At 37.2% G+C, this 14,615-nt stretch overlaps 1 protein-coding gene across 1 annotated transcript in view; it reads right to left on the bottom strand.

The window, feature by feature from the left end:
• The window catches only part of LOC309552099 (teneurin-2-like), a 1,659,581-nt gene that overhangs the window by 152,585 nt on the left and 1,492,381 nt on the right, over positions 1–14,615 (bottom strand). Inside the window, exon 16 of the mRNA XM_082252878.1 lies at positions 12,528–12,647. Coding sequence (XP_082109004.1) covers positions 12,528–12,647 — 120 coding nt within the window. The remainder of the gene's footprint in view (positions 1–12,527; positions 12,648–14,615) is intronic.

Here is a 14,615-nt window from a genome sequence, read left to right as displayed (position 1 = left end):
ATCCATATTTTCCAAATAACTTAGAGCAGCAACAAGGACCTTACACCTACTCCATACTTTACACATTACACCTCTGATGAATGCATATGAAATGCCAGTCATCCTATGCCTATTAGGCAGGGATTTGGAAGTTTAATTTCACAAATTTTTCCTTTTCCTACCTACAACCAAACTAGAGATCAGATCACTCAAACTGCCCAGACATACTCAGTGAATTGGAAGACCTCCTGTGTGAACAGGCAATTATGTGAAGTTATGCAGTTAAAATGCATGGTATTGTTTTGAGATATAATTCATTACATCAGTGGTGGTCAACCGGAAAATTTTAGAGAACCTCAAACAGGGCCCCTCAGAAGGCCACACAATAGCAGAGCATTTTTATACCTTAGCGCCCAAAAATTTACACCTACTGCATTTCCTGAAGTGTATCCTAATTCACACTGAAGTTGGAGTTCAGTAACCCCCAGCATTGGTGGTGATGAGTGCAATAACAATTACCTTGGTGTCAGTACAATTAATCCCCCCAAATTGTTGGTCAGTGGCAGTGCAATTTAATTCCCTCTGCATTGGTGGCCAGTTGCAGTGATATTTACCCCCCCTCCCCCTTCTTGGTGATTCACTGTAAAAGATAACCCACCTCCATCCTTCCCATGTATTGTTTACTAGTAGTGAAAGTTAACCCCCCCCCCCTCCTCCCCACCTATTGTGGACTGGCAGTAAAAGCTAACCCCTTCCTCCTTCTGTATTGTGGACCTACAGTGAAAGTTAACTGCCCTCCTTACCCTGTATTGTGTACTGACAGTAAAGTTAATCCCCATCACTTAACCATTACATACTGCTGTGCCACTCTCTCTCCCTAGACCTGGATTTTGCTTGTACTGTGGGCAGAGATAACTCCACCCACAGTACACATTCTTTCATTCAGTGCTGGGTGATGCCTGCGGGCCATGTGTTGGACACCAGGGCTTTACATTGATGTATTTTTTTTAATATTCTTTTGTATTGTGAGGGGAATATGTGATGTGTATATCTTTAGCCCATAGATGTTACTATTTATAATTGTTACATGTATAATACTCTCTATAATCTGTACATGTTAGTTGCAGTTCCTGTTCATATTTTATTGATGCTTGAACATGTTATTAAAGCACTCTAAATGTAGTCTCTCTCCCAGATTACAGGACACGACTGTTTATATAGTATGTGCAATATCTTGTACAATCCAAAACTGCAAAGCAGCGATGATATGCTTACACTGGCAGAGTAGTGATGCAAAGCTGTAAAAATATCAATGTCTATTTCTGCGTTGTAATAAAGTTATTAAATCATACAAAACACAGTGTAGGTATAGTTTTGGATAAAATACACAGAGAACAGAAGACCGTCAGTTTTTACTTTATCAATTTTCCAAATTTTGGGTTGACATCAGAACAATAATGTGAGGGGGAATCTTCTAATGTGCACACTAGTTCTGATGACCATAGTGACATAATGATGATTCCCTCACTTTAAAATTATTTTCTCATGCTTCCTGTTTTGGCTGTAGGACAGTAAGTGAAGAGAAATCTCTGCAAACTGATGGGGGTTATATGTCTATCCAAAATTAAATAAATATTTAGCCTTAAGTTACACTTTAAAACCCCAGTCAGTTTATTTTTTACTGCCCGTGTACCACAGTAAGTTAGACCACACAAAGTTAGATGAAATCTCCAAAACTTGGAGGAATTTCATTCTTAGATGGTTATGGTCAAACTTATTTATTTGGATAACCCCATGCATCTACCCATGTTACATGCCTGGATAAAGATCTGGTATTAATTTTATGGGAACCCTCCCTCAACTTTTTTTAAGAGACTTTAAAAAAATAGTGTGGGGTTTTCCCTAAAAAATTTGGGATGTTTCCCCTAAAATTCATATCAGGCCCTTATCCTGGCATGAAGCCTGGGTTGCCCCAAATTAAAGTACATCTTCCCTGAACCAGACCAGGCCCCATGTCTTCAACATTGGGAGGGTGCCCCAGTAAAGCCACCCTCCTTGAAAGGAACTTTGTCCCCATGTTGAGACCTGAATCCAAGAGGATTTAGGGGATTGTGGGGGAGGTGTATAAGAATCTGAAATCCCTCTTTATAATAAGCGGACCGTCAGATATCTTCCCCCCAGTGGAATGTGTACATTAATACCCCTTATTACTCACGACCCCAAAAAGTTACAATTAAAAAAAAACATAGCCCTAAACAAATAACCATCTTCCCCCCCAAAAAGGTAAACTATGTCACTTGATGAAAATTCAAGGCACCATTCAAATGATGAAGATATGTGACATAGTATGGTTCAGTAAGGGAGATTTACTCTCTTCCGTTTCCTGGTCACTCAGGCAGCATTCCTGGATGAGGGTCTCGTAAAAATTTTAAGGGGAACCAATATTGTCTCCTTTTTAAATGTTACTTTTTAAGGGTAAAAATGACAATTAGTAAATACTTTGACAAAGTGGTAAATCATAAATAGATCATATATGTATAGATATAATTTATATATATATATATATATATATATATGAACAGTACACACAAATATATATATATATATATATATATATATATATATATATATATATATGGATAGATAGATAGATATAGATATATATATAGATATATATATATATACACATTAGATCTATACATATATGATCTATATATATATTTATGATTTACCACTTTGTCACAGTATTTACTAATATATATATATACATTATATTTAAATATATATATATTCATATGTATAGTGTATATCTATCTATAAATATAGATAGATATAGTGTGTGTATATATGTGTATATATATATATATATATATATATATATATATATATATATATAAACTGGTAGTCATCTAAAAGAACAAGGTATGGTTTGGAAAACATATATAATTAGGGGCTCACAGCAATTCAGAAGATGTCTGTAGAGGCGATGCATGTTCTTCCAATATGTAACTTTTTTATTAACGCTATTAAAACCTAATAAAACTGCTTTTCTAACCCCCTAATTCTTCCTTACATTCCTAATGAGCTTAATAGTAGTCACATGTTAGAAGAACATGCAGCGCTCCTCTCTCTTGTATAAATGGTCTGTGATTATCTGACTTAATAGTGGTGTTTCCTTCACAGTTGATGTTACAAAGACAATTCACATTATATCCTTAATCCCTACTGTGCTCAAATGGGCCCATTTTTGCTAGTTAATAGATGTTGTACTTGACTCACCATTTGCAATGGTATAATTGTATTTTATAAATGCATGACAGACGTTGTTGCTGACTTGCTTTTAAAACTGCATGCACCCAGGTTGTTATCCTTATCCTGACTTCATTACCTAATAATGATCTGAAATATGCATAAATGACTAGAGGTCAAGACATCACTGGCTTCATACCTATTCCAGGTTACAAACATACTATGTAGTGACGCCAAGATAATGATGAAAAACTTGCACTTTTCAATAAAAGTGAGCAATAACAAGGCTCATATTCATGTCCTTACAAGCTCCCTTTAATATACAGTATTATTAGACACATAATCAAGGTCATTTGGCTATATCCACAGACATGAAATTGTTGCCCAATCCAGTATGTTATAAAATGAGTGATATGACCTTATGTACCTTATGTTATGTGTGTATGTTCTTTTCATTGAGTCTTTTATAAGACATTTCACTAGGTGAAGCCTATGTTAACTGTGATTATAAAGTAAGGTAAATACTTAATTGTATTCATCCGATCACGTGCAAGCAAAATTTATTTATTTTTTGAGTATACAGTTTATCTTTTTTTTTTTTTACTCCCTTCTAATGCATGCTTGGGAGATGATCTTAGGCTGTATGCAGTGTAACAGAAAAGTATAATTCTTAAGGGCAACATTGGTGACAACATATTCTGCTTTCACATAATTTGCATGTGTAATTGATTGTTTTACTGTTCCATTACTGAGAAAAGGTATTACTTAGCTTCAATTCAGAAAGAAATACACCAATCTGATTAATTTTAACTGTTTTTAGGTAGCTTTGGCTGTGACAGTTTTTTTTTTCTAACCGTACCAGGCCTGAATTGAGTGGTAGAAGTAGAAGCCACTACATATCTAAAAGCCGTATAAGAGTTTACACCTACAAAGCTGTATGGGATGATGGAGAATAGAATGATTGTCATCATGGACAGTGACACAGTATTCTGCCATCACATTCTTTACATTTGTAGATAAATATCCAAAAGTTACATCAACCTTACATTGTTTGGCTTAAATACAGCAGCAGTACATCTGAGCTACACATAATCTCATTATTTTCAACCTTTCTAAATTTTTCTTGTGGGTTTTTATTTTTTTTTTTTTTGCAATAATAGACCTGAATTAAGTGGTAGAAGTGGAAGACACAACAGATCTAAAAGGTATAGAAAAGTTGACTCCTATGAAGCCTAAAGCCTTCAACTTCTTACTAAAGAGCCAGTGGTAAAGCAGTATTATGTTATAGCACTTAAACTTGTTTTTTGCACTGCCACACTGTAATAATAAAGTTTATTATAAGAACATTTAAATAAAATGTCAAATCAGAGTTCATAAAAATACTTCAAAACAACAGCCCCATATTCCTAAAATTAGGCAGGTCTTACCCTAAAATAAAAATAAAATGTGTTTTTTTTTTCCAAGACTGTTTGCAGGGAACAGCAGTGGTTGAGTTACTAGATAAATATAGGAACCACACACACTAGGGGGTTGATTTACTAAGGCTACTTTCACATGTGAGCGTAGTGGAACGCGGGCAGAATCACCGCGATTCTGCCTGCGATCCAGAAATCATTGCAAAACGCGGGACGCCTGTGCGATGCCCGTGATTTGCAATGGCACCCCAAACGCTGTGCGATGTTGCCGTGATTTCAGCCTGCCGAATTGCGGTAACATCGCAAACAGAATCGCGGGACGCATGACGCACAAAAGAAGCTCTTGTACCTTTTTTGGGCGTCATGCGATTCTGTTTGCGATGTTACCGCGATTCGGCAGGCGGAAATCGCGGCAACATCACACAGCGTTTGGGGTGCCATTGCAAATCATGGGCATCGCACAGGCCTCCCGCGATTTGCAATGATTTCTGGATCGCGGGCAGAATTGCGGTGATTCTGCCCACGATCCGCTACGCCCACATGTGAACGTAGCCTAAAGGCAAATCCACTACAGTGACTTTGGAAGTGCAGTCACTGTAGATCTTAGGGGAAGATCTGAAATGAGGGGAAGCTCTGCTGATTTCTATCATCCAATCACGTGCAAGCAAAAATGCTGTTTTTTATTTTCCTTGCATGTCCCTATCATCAGATCTACAGTGTCTACACAACCAAGTGGATTTGCCTTCAGTAAATAACACCCCCCCTCCCCATGCATGTACATTTACACACCTAGTTTGAAATACAAGCATACTGTAGAAATCTATCATATTGTTCCTCTTATTTAATTATTTATTTATTTATTTACCTTTAGTAAATCAGGCCTATTGTTTTTTATGGCTATTTGCTAGTGCAGAAACATGTTTTTTGGTATGTTAAGTGTTATGTATGTAATTAGCAGTTCCTACACTGAAAAGGTAAACAGAGTAGAAGGAGTAAATACCACCAGATTAAACAAGTTACATGTTAAACATGACAGTATTGTTGTCATGAACACGCCTGCAAATATTCACATAGTGCCTTTCCACAAATAATAAAATAGGTTCAATTCTTTTTCATACCCAGCCTTCCATTTTAACCCTTTTATACATACTCTACATATCTGCCATTATCCAAAGGAGAAGAACAAAAGTTATAATTTTAATGTTGGTTCCCTTTCAGTGATTACTCATGAATGTATTCACAGTTGAATAGTCAAGCAAAGTAATCATTATCCTATGCCAAATGTCTTTCTATATAATTTCTAAAAACAACAGAACATCACAAAATAAACCACAGTAATTTTGGTCGTTTTAATTTAGTATTCCCTTTTTCATATACAGTATATTAGTATTGTTATGGGAATAAACAAGAAGACTGTCATTAGTAGAACCCTTTTCTAAATTTATTTTAATTCTTTTTTACATATCAAAATGTATTTAAATTTAAAACCTGTACAGAGAGAAATACAAAATCTGCCATTGTTGTTCTTCTGAAAATTATATTTGTCTGGCTGCTTCTGGCTTTAGTAGTATGATTAAACACCGAGACGCTGACCTGAAACAAGCATGCAGACTGGAATCAGAAAGAGGTCAGAAATCCCTTTTTATCTGAATACTTGTTTTCTGCCTGTAACTCAACCACTTGCTCTCTGGAAGATTGCCCCCCCCCCCCCTTCATGACTAGGCCATTTTGTGCAATACAGGCACTGTGTAACTGACAATTGCATGGTTGTGCAATGCTGTACCCAAATAAAATTCATTTCCTTTTGTTCCCACAAATAGAACTTTTTTTTCATGGCATTTGATCACCTCTGCGTTTTTTTTTTTGCGCTATAAACAAAAAAAGGTGGACAATTTTGAAAAAAAAAAATATGTTTTTTACTTTCTGCTATAAAAAACACATCCAATAGTGATCAGTTTTAAAAAAAATATGTACTGCCACTGTACTAATGACCTGGGAAAGGGTTAACATCAGGGGCAATAAAACAGTTAACTGTGTGCCTAGCTGGTGTTTTATTACTGTGGGGGAGGTGCTTGTACTAGGAGAAGGCATGGATTGGTGCCCCTACTTTGCAGAGACACAGGATCCATGCCTTCTGTACTGATAGAATGGCGATCTGCCATGTTTACATAGGCAGCTCGCCTTTCTCCTTTTGTACCAAAGTATCGGCAGATGCCGGTGGACATCGAGTCCACTCTACCTGCCGATCAGCTTCTGCTGTGTATAATCACAGCGGGAGTGGGCTGCCGGCAATGCACATGCCCGCCCCAGACCCGGGAATTTTAAATGACGTACTAGGTATGTCACAGTATGACTACCAATTAATCATACATTTATCTTCATAGTGCTCCATTTTTTCATTTTGTCTATGATGTCACAAAGCTGACAATTTTCAAACAAGCTGGTAGTGGCACAGCTTTTGTATTTCTGTGCTGAAAGGGTCCCTTTAAAGCATAGTTCTGCCCCAGTCCAACACCTAAATCATTGAATATATATATATATATATATATATATATATATATATATATAATAATTTTTTAATATATATACATACAATACATTGCCAAAAGTATTGGTATGCCTGCCTTTATATGGACATGAACTCTAATGGCATTCCAGTCTTAGTCTGTAGGGTTCAATATTGAGTTTTCCCACCCTTTGCAGCTATAACACCTTCAACTCTTCTGGTAAGGCTGTCCACAAGGTTTAGGAGTGTGTCTATGGGAATGTTTGACCATCCTTCCAGAAGCGCATTTGTGAGGTCAGGCATTGATGTGGACAAGAGCCTGGCTCGCAGTCTCCGCTCTAATTCATTCCAAAGATGTTCTATTGGATTGAGGTGCAGGTCAATCAAGTTCTTCAACCCCAAACTCGCTCATCCATGTCTTTATGGACCTGGCTTTGTGCACTGGTCCAAATCATTTGGTAGAGGGGGGATTATGGTGTGGGGTTGTTTTTCAGGGGTTGGACTTGGTCCCTTAGTTCCGGTGAAAGGAACGTCATCATACCAAGACATTTTGGACATTTTCATGCTCCCAACTTTGTGGGAACAGTTTGGGGATGGCCCCTTCCTATTCCAACATGACTGTGCACCAGTGCACAAAGCAAGATCCATAAAGATATGGATGAGTGAGTTTGGGGTGGAGGAACTTGACTGGCTTGCAAAGAGTCCTGACTTCTACCCGCTAGAACATCGTTGGGATGAATTAGAGAGGAGAATGCGAGCCAGGCCTTCTCATCCAACATCAGTGCCTTACCTTACAAATGCTCTTCTAGAAGAATGGTCAACCATTCCCATAGACACACTTCAAAATCTTGTGGACAGCCTTCCCAGAAGAGTTGTAGCTGTTATAACTGCAAAGGGAGGATCAACTCAATATACAGGTTTTAGGGCCACATACAGCCCTCTTGCTCCTTCTTTGCAGCCCTCAGTGTTTTAAGGATAAAAGGATAAAAATTAATGCAGCTAAAGACTTCAGTAAATTTGTATGGCCCCTCTGAGAATAAATATGGTAAATTGCAATTTTTACTATAATATTAAGGAGACCCTGTCAAAAAATTGCACTTAAAGCAAACAAAGATTTAAATGGTATTGAACCCAAAACCAAATATGTAATACAGTAAACAGGAAGATTGGCAGTAGCTGAACCCTTCTCTGACTGGGTTAATTTGATACAGTGCATCTTACCAATTCTTCAATGTGGCAGCTGCATTAGTTTTCTTTTTTAGTTTTTTTTCCCCCTCTGTTTTCCCCTGGAAATCTGCAAAGTAACCCACCTCCTGTACTGGGGTGGAAGTAGCACAGAAGCACAATTTGGACAGGATTTTTGTAAATACCCCTGTTAGTGGTAAATAGTTTGTAACAAAACTCTAACTGTTACATCTGCAACAACAACAGACTTAGCGCCCATTCACACTGGCGCGACACAACTTGCTGGGGCGACCTGTGAAGTCACGGTGCACAGCGTGCACCGCGACCTCTGCGTGACTTTCACGGACTTCATATCATTGAAGTCAATGCAAGTCGCCTCCAGGTCGCCCCAAAGTAGTACAGGACCCTTTTTCTAAGTTGGAGCGACTTGTGTCGCTCCTATTAGAACGGGTCCTGTGCTAATCTATGGCAGGCGACCCACGGCGACTTGTCAGGCGACTTGGTCCCGCTAGTGTGAATGGACCCTTACTGGCTGGATTACCAAGTGAAAATAAAAGAAATAAAGCTTACAAAAAAAAAAACGAATGCAGACACCACATCTGAGAATAGGTATAACACAATATAATATTCTTTTTGGTTTAATACCACTTTAGTTATTTAAAATGCTTACTTGCAGAATTTATTTTCTTCAATCTACTTTGTATGTACCACTGAACCTGCTAGCAGATTGAACTACTTCAGGTTCAAGTTCATTTTCTAGTACAGCTTCACTCCTCATTTTATGTATGTGTAGTTACTGTCTGTGTAGGCCCAGCGTCTTTGTCCTTCCCCTCGCCTCCCTCCCTACACACCATTCTATGTAGATGCCAAGGGAGGAAGATTGGAGAATACTGAGTGTCATTTGAGTGACAGCTTTGGGTCTACTCTAAGATGGTGGATGCTGCAGTCTTAGGGCTTTAGGATGTTTACCTAAGGGGTGGGAGGCTTTAACAGGTAAATAACAAGAATAAATATGTTAAATGCACATATTAACTTAAGGAAAGATTGTTGTTGAAATGGCTGGTCTGGTGACAGAGTCTTAGTTATTAAGGGCCATCATTTTTTTTTTTTTTTTTAATTAAATCCTCTCAATTTGGCCCACTGTTCCCTCCGAGTATGACATACCTGTTTTAGAGCAATGTATACAGAGAATAAACAAATTGTTAGTAAATTATTATATTTACACATTATTAATTGTGCACAAAAAAAAATATGACTACATTTTAATCCATCTACCTCATTTACTATAAACTGCTTGATATAAATTTACTTTACCTATTGGACTGCTACAGAGATACTGCTAATCTCACACAGAGGGTAGCAGTCCTTCTCTGCAGCATGCTGGTGGGAAACAGTATATTTTATTCTGGCTGTAGTTGCCTTCTTATAAAAAGACCACTTTTGTTTTGCTACACAAATAATTTATTTAGCTGATTTAAAACATAAGCTTAGTTGGTCTTCAAACAAACATTCCAACTGGTTACAGAAAATGGATGGCCCAAACATAAAACAAAACTTTCCATATACTGTATAAGGGATACATTTTCCTTGTGGAAAATCCAATCAAATTGAAACTAGAGAGAGAAAAAATGCATGTTTCCATTGCTACATCTGTAATACTATTTTCTTTAAAACACAATATTGGAATTATTGTTGCCTTATTAATAATGGTAGTGACATTAACCTTCCAAATAATATGGAATGGGTACCCAGGCATAGTACCACCTGCAAGACAGTGGATGTAGTCTATATCATGAAAAATAAGTGTAAGCCCTTTGACATTGGCAAGTGTAAGCGTGCGATTTTCAAGAGAAACAGGGACCATGTATCCCTGATCTCTAGGAAAAGGTGGAGACCCCCATAAGTGAGCATGTTGGCCTCTACCGCAACTTTGACCTGAAATCAATTGGCTTCTATCCATTAGAACATATTCCTGCACCTGAGCTGGGGGGGGGGGGGGGTAAAGATAGAAAATGACTACAGTTAGAGACTAAATGGATATACTCCCTACAGGCTACTAGATTCTCTAGAATAAATGAAGGGATTAGCTTCAAATCCTTCTTGTAAGCAGGGCTTTTAGGCTCCTTATCCCCAGTTGGCCGTCGTCTTGCACTTCTAGTTTCTCTATCTATGAAGGTGCACTATTCTCATCATGAGTGAATTATCCCTACCATTAGTATGTAAGTTTGTGTGATAAACATACTGTTTGTACTTGTATGTGCATTTAACTTTATGGTATGATGTTATGTATCATGTTCCACTTACTATATCTGTACAGGAAATTTCTTCTCATTTAGCACTGTAATGTTTATGTTTTACCGCATTGTATATGATTTGACTAATATGGCTGCACCAATTGAGTAGGCAAGGTTTTGTTTACCACACTCATTTAAAACAGTTGGTTCAATATGTCTTTCATTCTCCTTTCCCCCTTGTCAATCATCTATGGAGTCTGTGGGGCCGCTGATGGTTGGTGTGTGCCCCAGAGCAGCTTCCTTTATGCCCCACCATTTAGGGGGCTTGGTGCGTGCTGGGAGCAGAGCTCTCAACCTTTTTCCAAGTTCTCATCCGTCATGATTGGGGTTTGTTTACCCGATTTAAGCACCTCCTTCCATCCAGCTCAGCCAATAACTTCGGTCTGGTGGGCGGGTGGTTTTCCACTAGACCGTGCCTACCAAGGGTGGAGCCATGTCACAATTCTGCTGTGGAGATGGATGTGGTCCTCCACCTCACGTCTGCATCCCGTCATGATGCAATACGACATGGAGAGGGACATGTAAGGGCCCACATGCAAACAGCCATGATGCTGCAGTTCCAGGGAGCCTATTTTTTGACACACCAGTGACAACAGGTCTGTAATATACATTATGAGGCTGTTTAGGCAGCTTTATTTAAACATTCATTTTTACTCTCCTTTGTTTTGGCTTGACAAAGTTCTATGCTTGGATGACAGTGTGCCCCTCCTTTCTCAAAAAGAGCTGGAGTGGCTAAGGATCACCATTTCAGTGAGTGATTGAGCAGAGATTGGGGGATCTATGGGTGTTTTTGGCGATGCAAAGTATATTAGGTAAATACTCACTTTTTAGAACAATAACCTTTTAGCCTTTTTTTCTCCATAATTAATGAATTAGAAACAAGATGCACTTCAGTCTGAAGTTTATTTCGTCCTGGTTGTGAACTTGCTCTTATAACTGCTTCCTATACCATACATGTTGTTTCAGTGCAATTGGATTGCCATCTAGTAAATGTTTAGTACATTATCAGCTGAATCTGAATAAGTAAGTTACTAGTGTGTGCAATATTACTAAGATAAGCAATTTAGCTATTAGGGATATATCATATATAATACATATAATATATTATTTATTTTTCAGAAACAAGGGTTGTTTTCATTATACTACACTGATTCGTGTTTATATTATATCATTAGAGGGCATTTGTCCCTCTCTGTGGGAGATCTGGTTGTGGGTGGATCCCCCGGCCTGGTGGTGCATGGACAGACTTCTTTCTTTTGGAACCTGTTTACAGCTTTACTACCCCACTACAATCTGTGAGGTAGGGAGCCACATTTCGGAACTGATGCCTACTTTTATCTGTGCAGCTTTTTTTTTTTTGCACATATGTTAATGAGTATGTAAAAAATAAGTATATATTGTAGAATGCCTAATTTTGATCTTATCTTTGTTTGACTATGGTTTCACAAATTATGTTTGATTAAATAAATACTGTTTTTAAGAATTTATTTGCTTTGATATTATGTCTATGCACCTATAAAATCCTGCATCTCCTATCCTGTTTCTTAACTTGGGATGTCGGTGCTGTAAGGATTGCCAACCCAGTACTGTCCACATAACTTACTAGATTCTTTAAAACACAGTCTAGTAAACATATTTTCTTAACCATAAAATAAGAGATTTTAGATTTTGAATGTTTTGGTCATTGGCCTGAACCTTTTTTTGTTCCCTCAATAAATAAAAAAACTACTAGTTTTCAGTGGTTTCAATGGAAGTAAAATTGTAGTGAGCTCTAAAATATTTGAGATGTGGGATGCATGTTAGATAATAAACCTTTAACTGTTTAGTTACATCGATAATGGGCAAAAAAACTCTCAAAGTCACAACATTCCAAAAGCTATGAAAGTGGAAGATACTTACGTGCCATCTTGACGTGTTATTGTATAGCCATATTTTGGATATTTCACAAAAGATACATTGACGCCAACCAATGGTGTTCCATCTGTGGTCATAACTTGTCCTCTTATTAGTGAGACAAGGCTGGAAAAAATAAGACTATTAGTACCTAATTATAAGAAATAACAAAAACATAATTTGCTGTATTTTATATTTGTATACACTTTGAACATTTTAAAGCTAACTGCTATATGACTGCCTAAAAATATTGTATTTATTTGTGATAGGTACATGGGCAAGTTATACTTGATCTTTCAGCTTAAAAACAAAAATAACCCAAAAAAGGTTAACTCTCAATCAACCTGTTCCAATTTAAATTAGATATGTAAAATATAAAAGACTGGAAACGACTGTAAAATATACATTTTTAAGGGAAGTTTTAGTTATAGTGGAAAGCCATGTACATAAACAAACCTTGCAACATAAACTGATATGCATTTTTACTTATTTTCTGGTCACACTGTAGATCCTTTTCAGTATGACTTTGTGAGGAAGTGCCAGAAGTGGACAACTTCTGCTGCTCAGTTGCCAAAATATTATCCAGATCACATAGGTATCCAACTTTGTTCTTTTCCACCTTTCTGTTCTGGGTTTCTACCCACAACATTTTAGCTTTTACTGTTGCTTTATCCAGTATAAAAATAAATAATAAATAAATATTAAAGCCAAGGATAGTGGATTAATCCACTAAAATATCACTTCTGTTGGACTGACCCTGTAGTTATCAGTGATAAACTGAACATTACAAATTATGGCCAGCCTTGCCACTCATGTGACTTGAGGTGGAGCGAAGAGAGTTGCACAATGCAGAAGGAAATGAGTGGATGAAATGAGTTGTGTTTCATGAGGATTATTACACATCTTGTGCCTAAAATAAAACTTTTGTAGACAAGTATTAACTATTTCTACCTGACAACTGCAGCTTTAAAGTTAACAATATCTATGTTTTACAATGTTATGCATTTAAATATCTTACGCAAGTAGAGGTCAAAAATCCATATGGCCAGATCAGACTAGAATAGTTTATAGAGGTCAATCCATCTTGGATTCTTGACATAGATTTGGCAGTGGGGCATTGAATTGGAACAAGTAAACAAAATGTGTAGTGAGAGTAGAGTTAGAACTCTTGATATGCATACACATTCCAATATTATTATATAAGGAAGTAAGGAAGACAGAGGGTGAGCATGATGGACAGGCAACCATAATTTTGGAAGGAGATTGCTAATGTCAGCCTCTATATTTATCTAATGTCAGATTTACTTTAAAATGAGTGTGGCCAATTTTTTTTTTCATGGTGTGTGGAAGGGATAGATCACTGTCAGATATTTACACTCTCTATGTATCCTGAATAATTGAAACCTAAAAAGAAAATATGGAGAAATCAAAAGTTTACAGTTGTCATCAGAACAAGGAATGGAGAGTACATTTTCCAGTGGGGACACCTGTCTTTTTGACAAATGTCCAAGGGGAGATTTTTCTGTATTTTGAAGAAATTGCATCTTTGTACAAGATGTGAAGAGAAATCTCCCTAATGGTACACAGACATAAAAAAAATTGTCTGTAGTTTTAACCCCTTCCCAACAAAACTAAAATGTTTTGCCTACATGTATAATTTAGGACAATGCAGGAGAAAGGAAAGACTGGTAATCATAAACATGTTTCTCAGTTGAAAATTGCTAACCTGTCTCAGCTAGCAGCTCCAAATTCAAGTATGAACAATGAAAAACATAATAATACAGAAGGGGAAGTTGTAAAGTAAAGGTCACTTCTTTTATATGATGCAAGATTTAACTGATTAGGTAGCTATAATGTGCCTTAGTTACCAACAGTATTCAAGAAAAGGGCCTCTGTTTACATGGGTCAAACCAGGATTTCTTTGTAATTGTTTACAAAAGAAAAATAATGGAAAGGGCTTGCAGACATTGAAAATTACCAGGAAGATAGCTCTCTAGCCATACAGTATGGAACAACTTAAAAAATAATTCTATATAAGCAGTGATTCCTGACACTGAAACCTCCTGAACTAGCTTTCAGGCTTAGTGCAAATGG

This window comes from Pelophylax lessonae (genome assembly GCF_965119305.1).
Source record: "Pelophylax lessonae genome assembly, chromosome: 4".
NCBI classification, from domain to species: domain Eukaryota; kingdom Metazoa; phylum Chordata; class Amphibia; order Anura; family Ranidae; genus Pelophylax; species Pelophylax lessonae.
The sequence above is the reverse complement of the archived record's forward strand: the minus strand, read 5'-3'. Positions and strand labels throughout refer to the sequence as shown.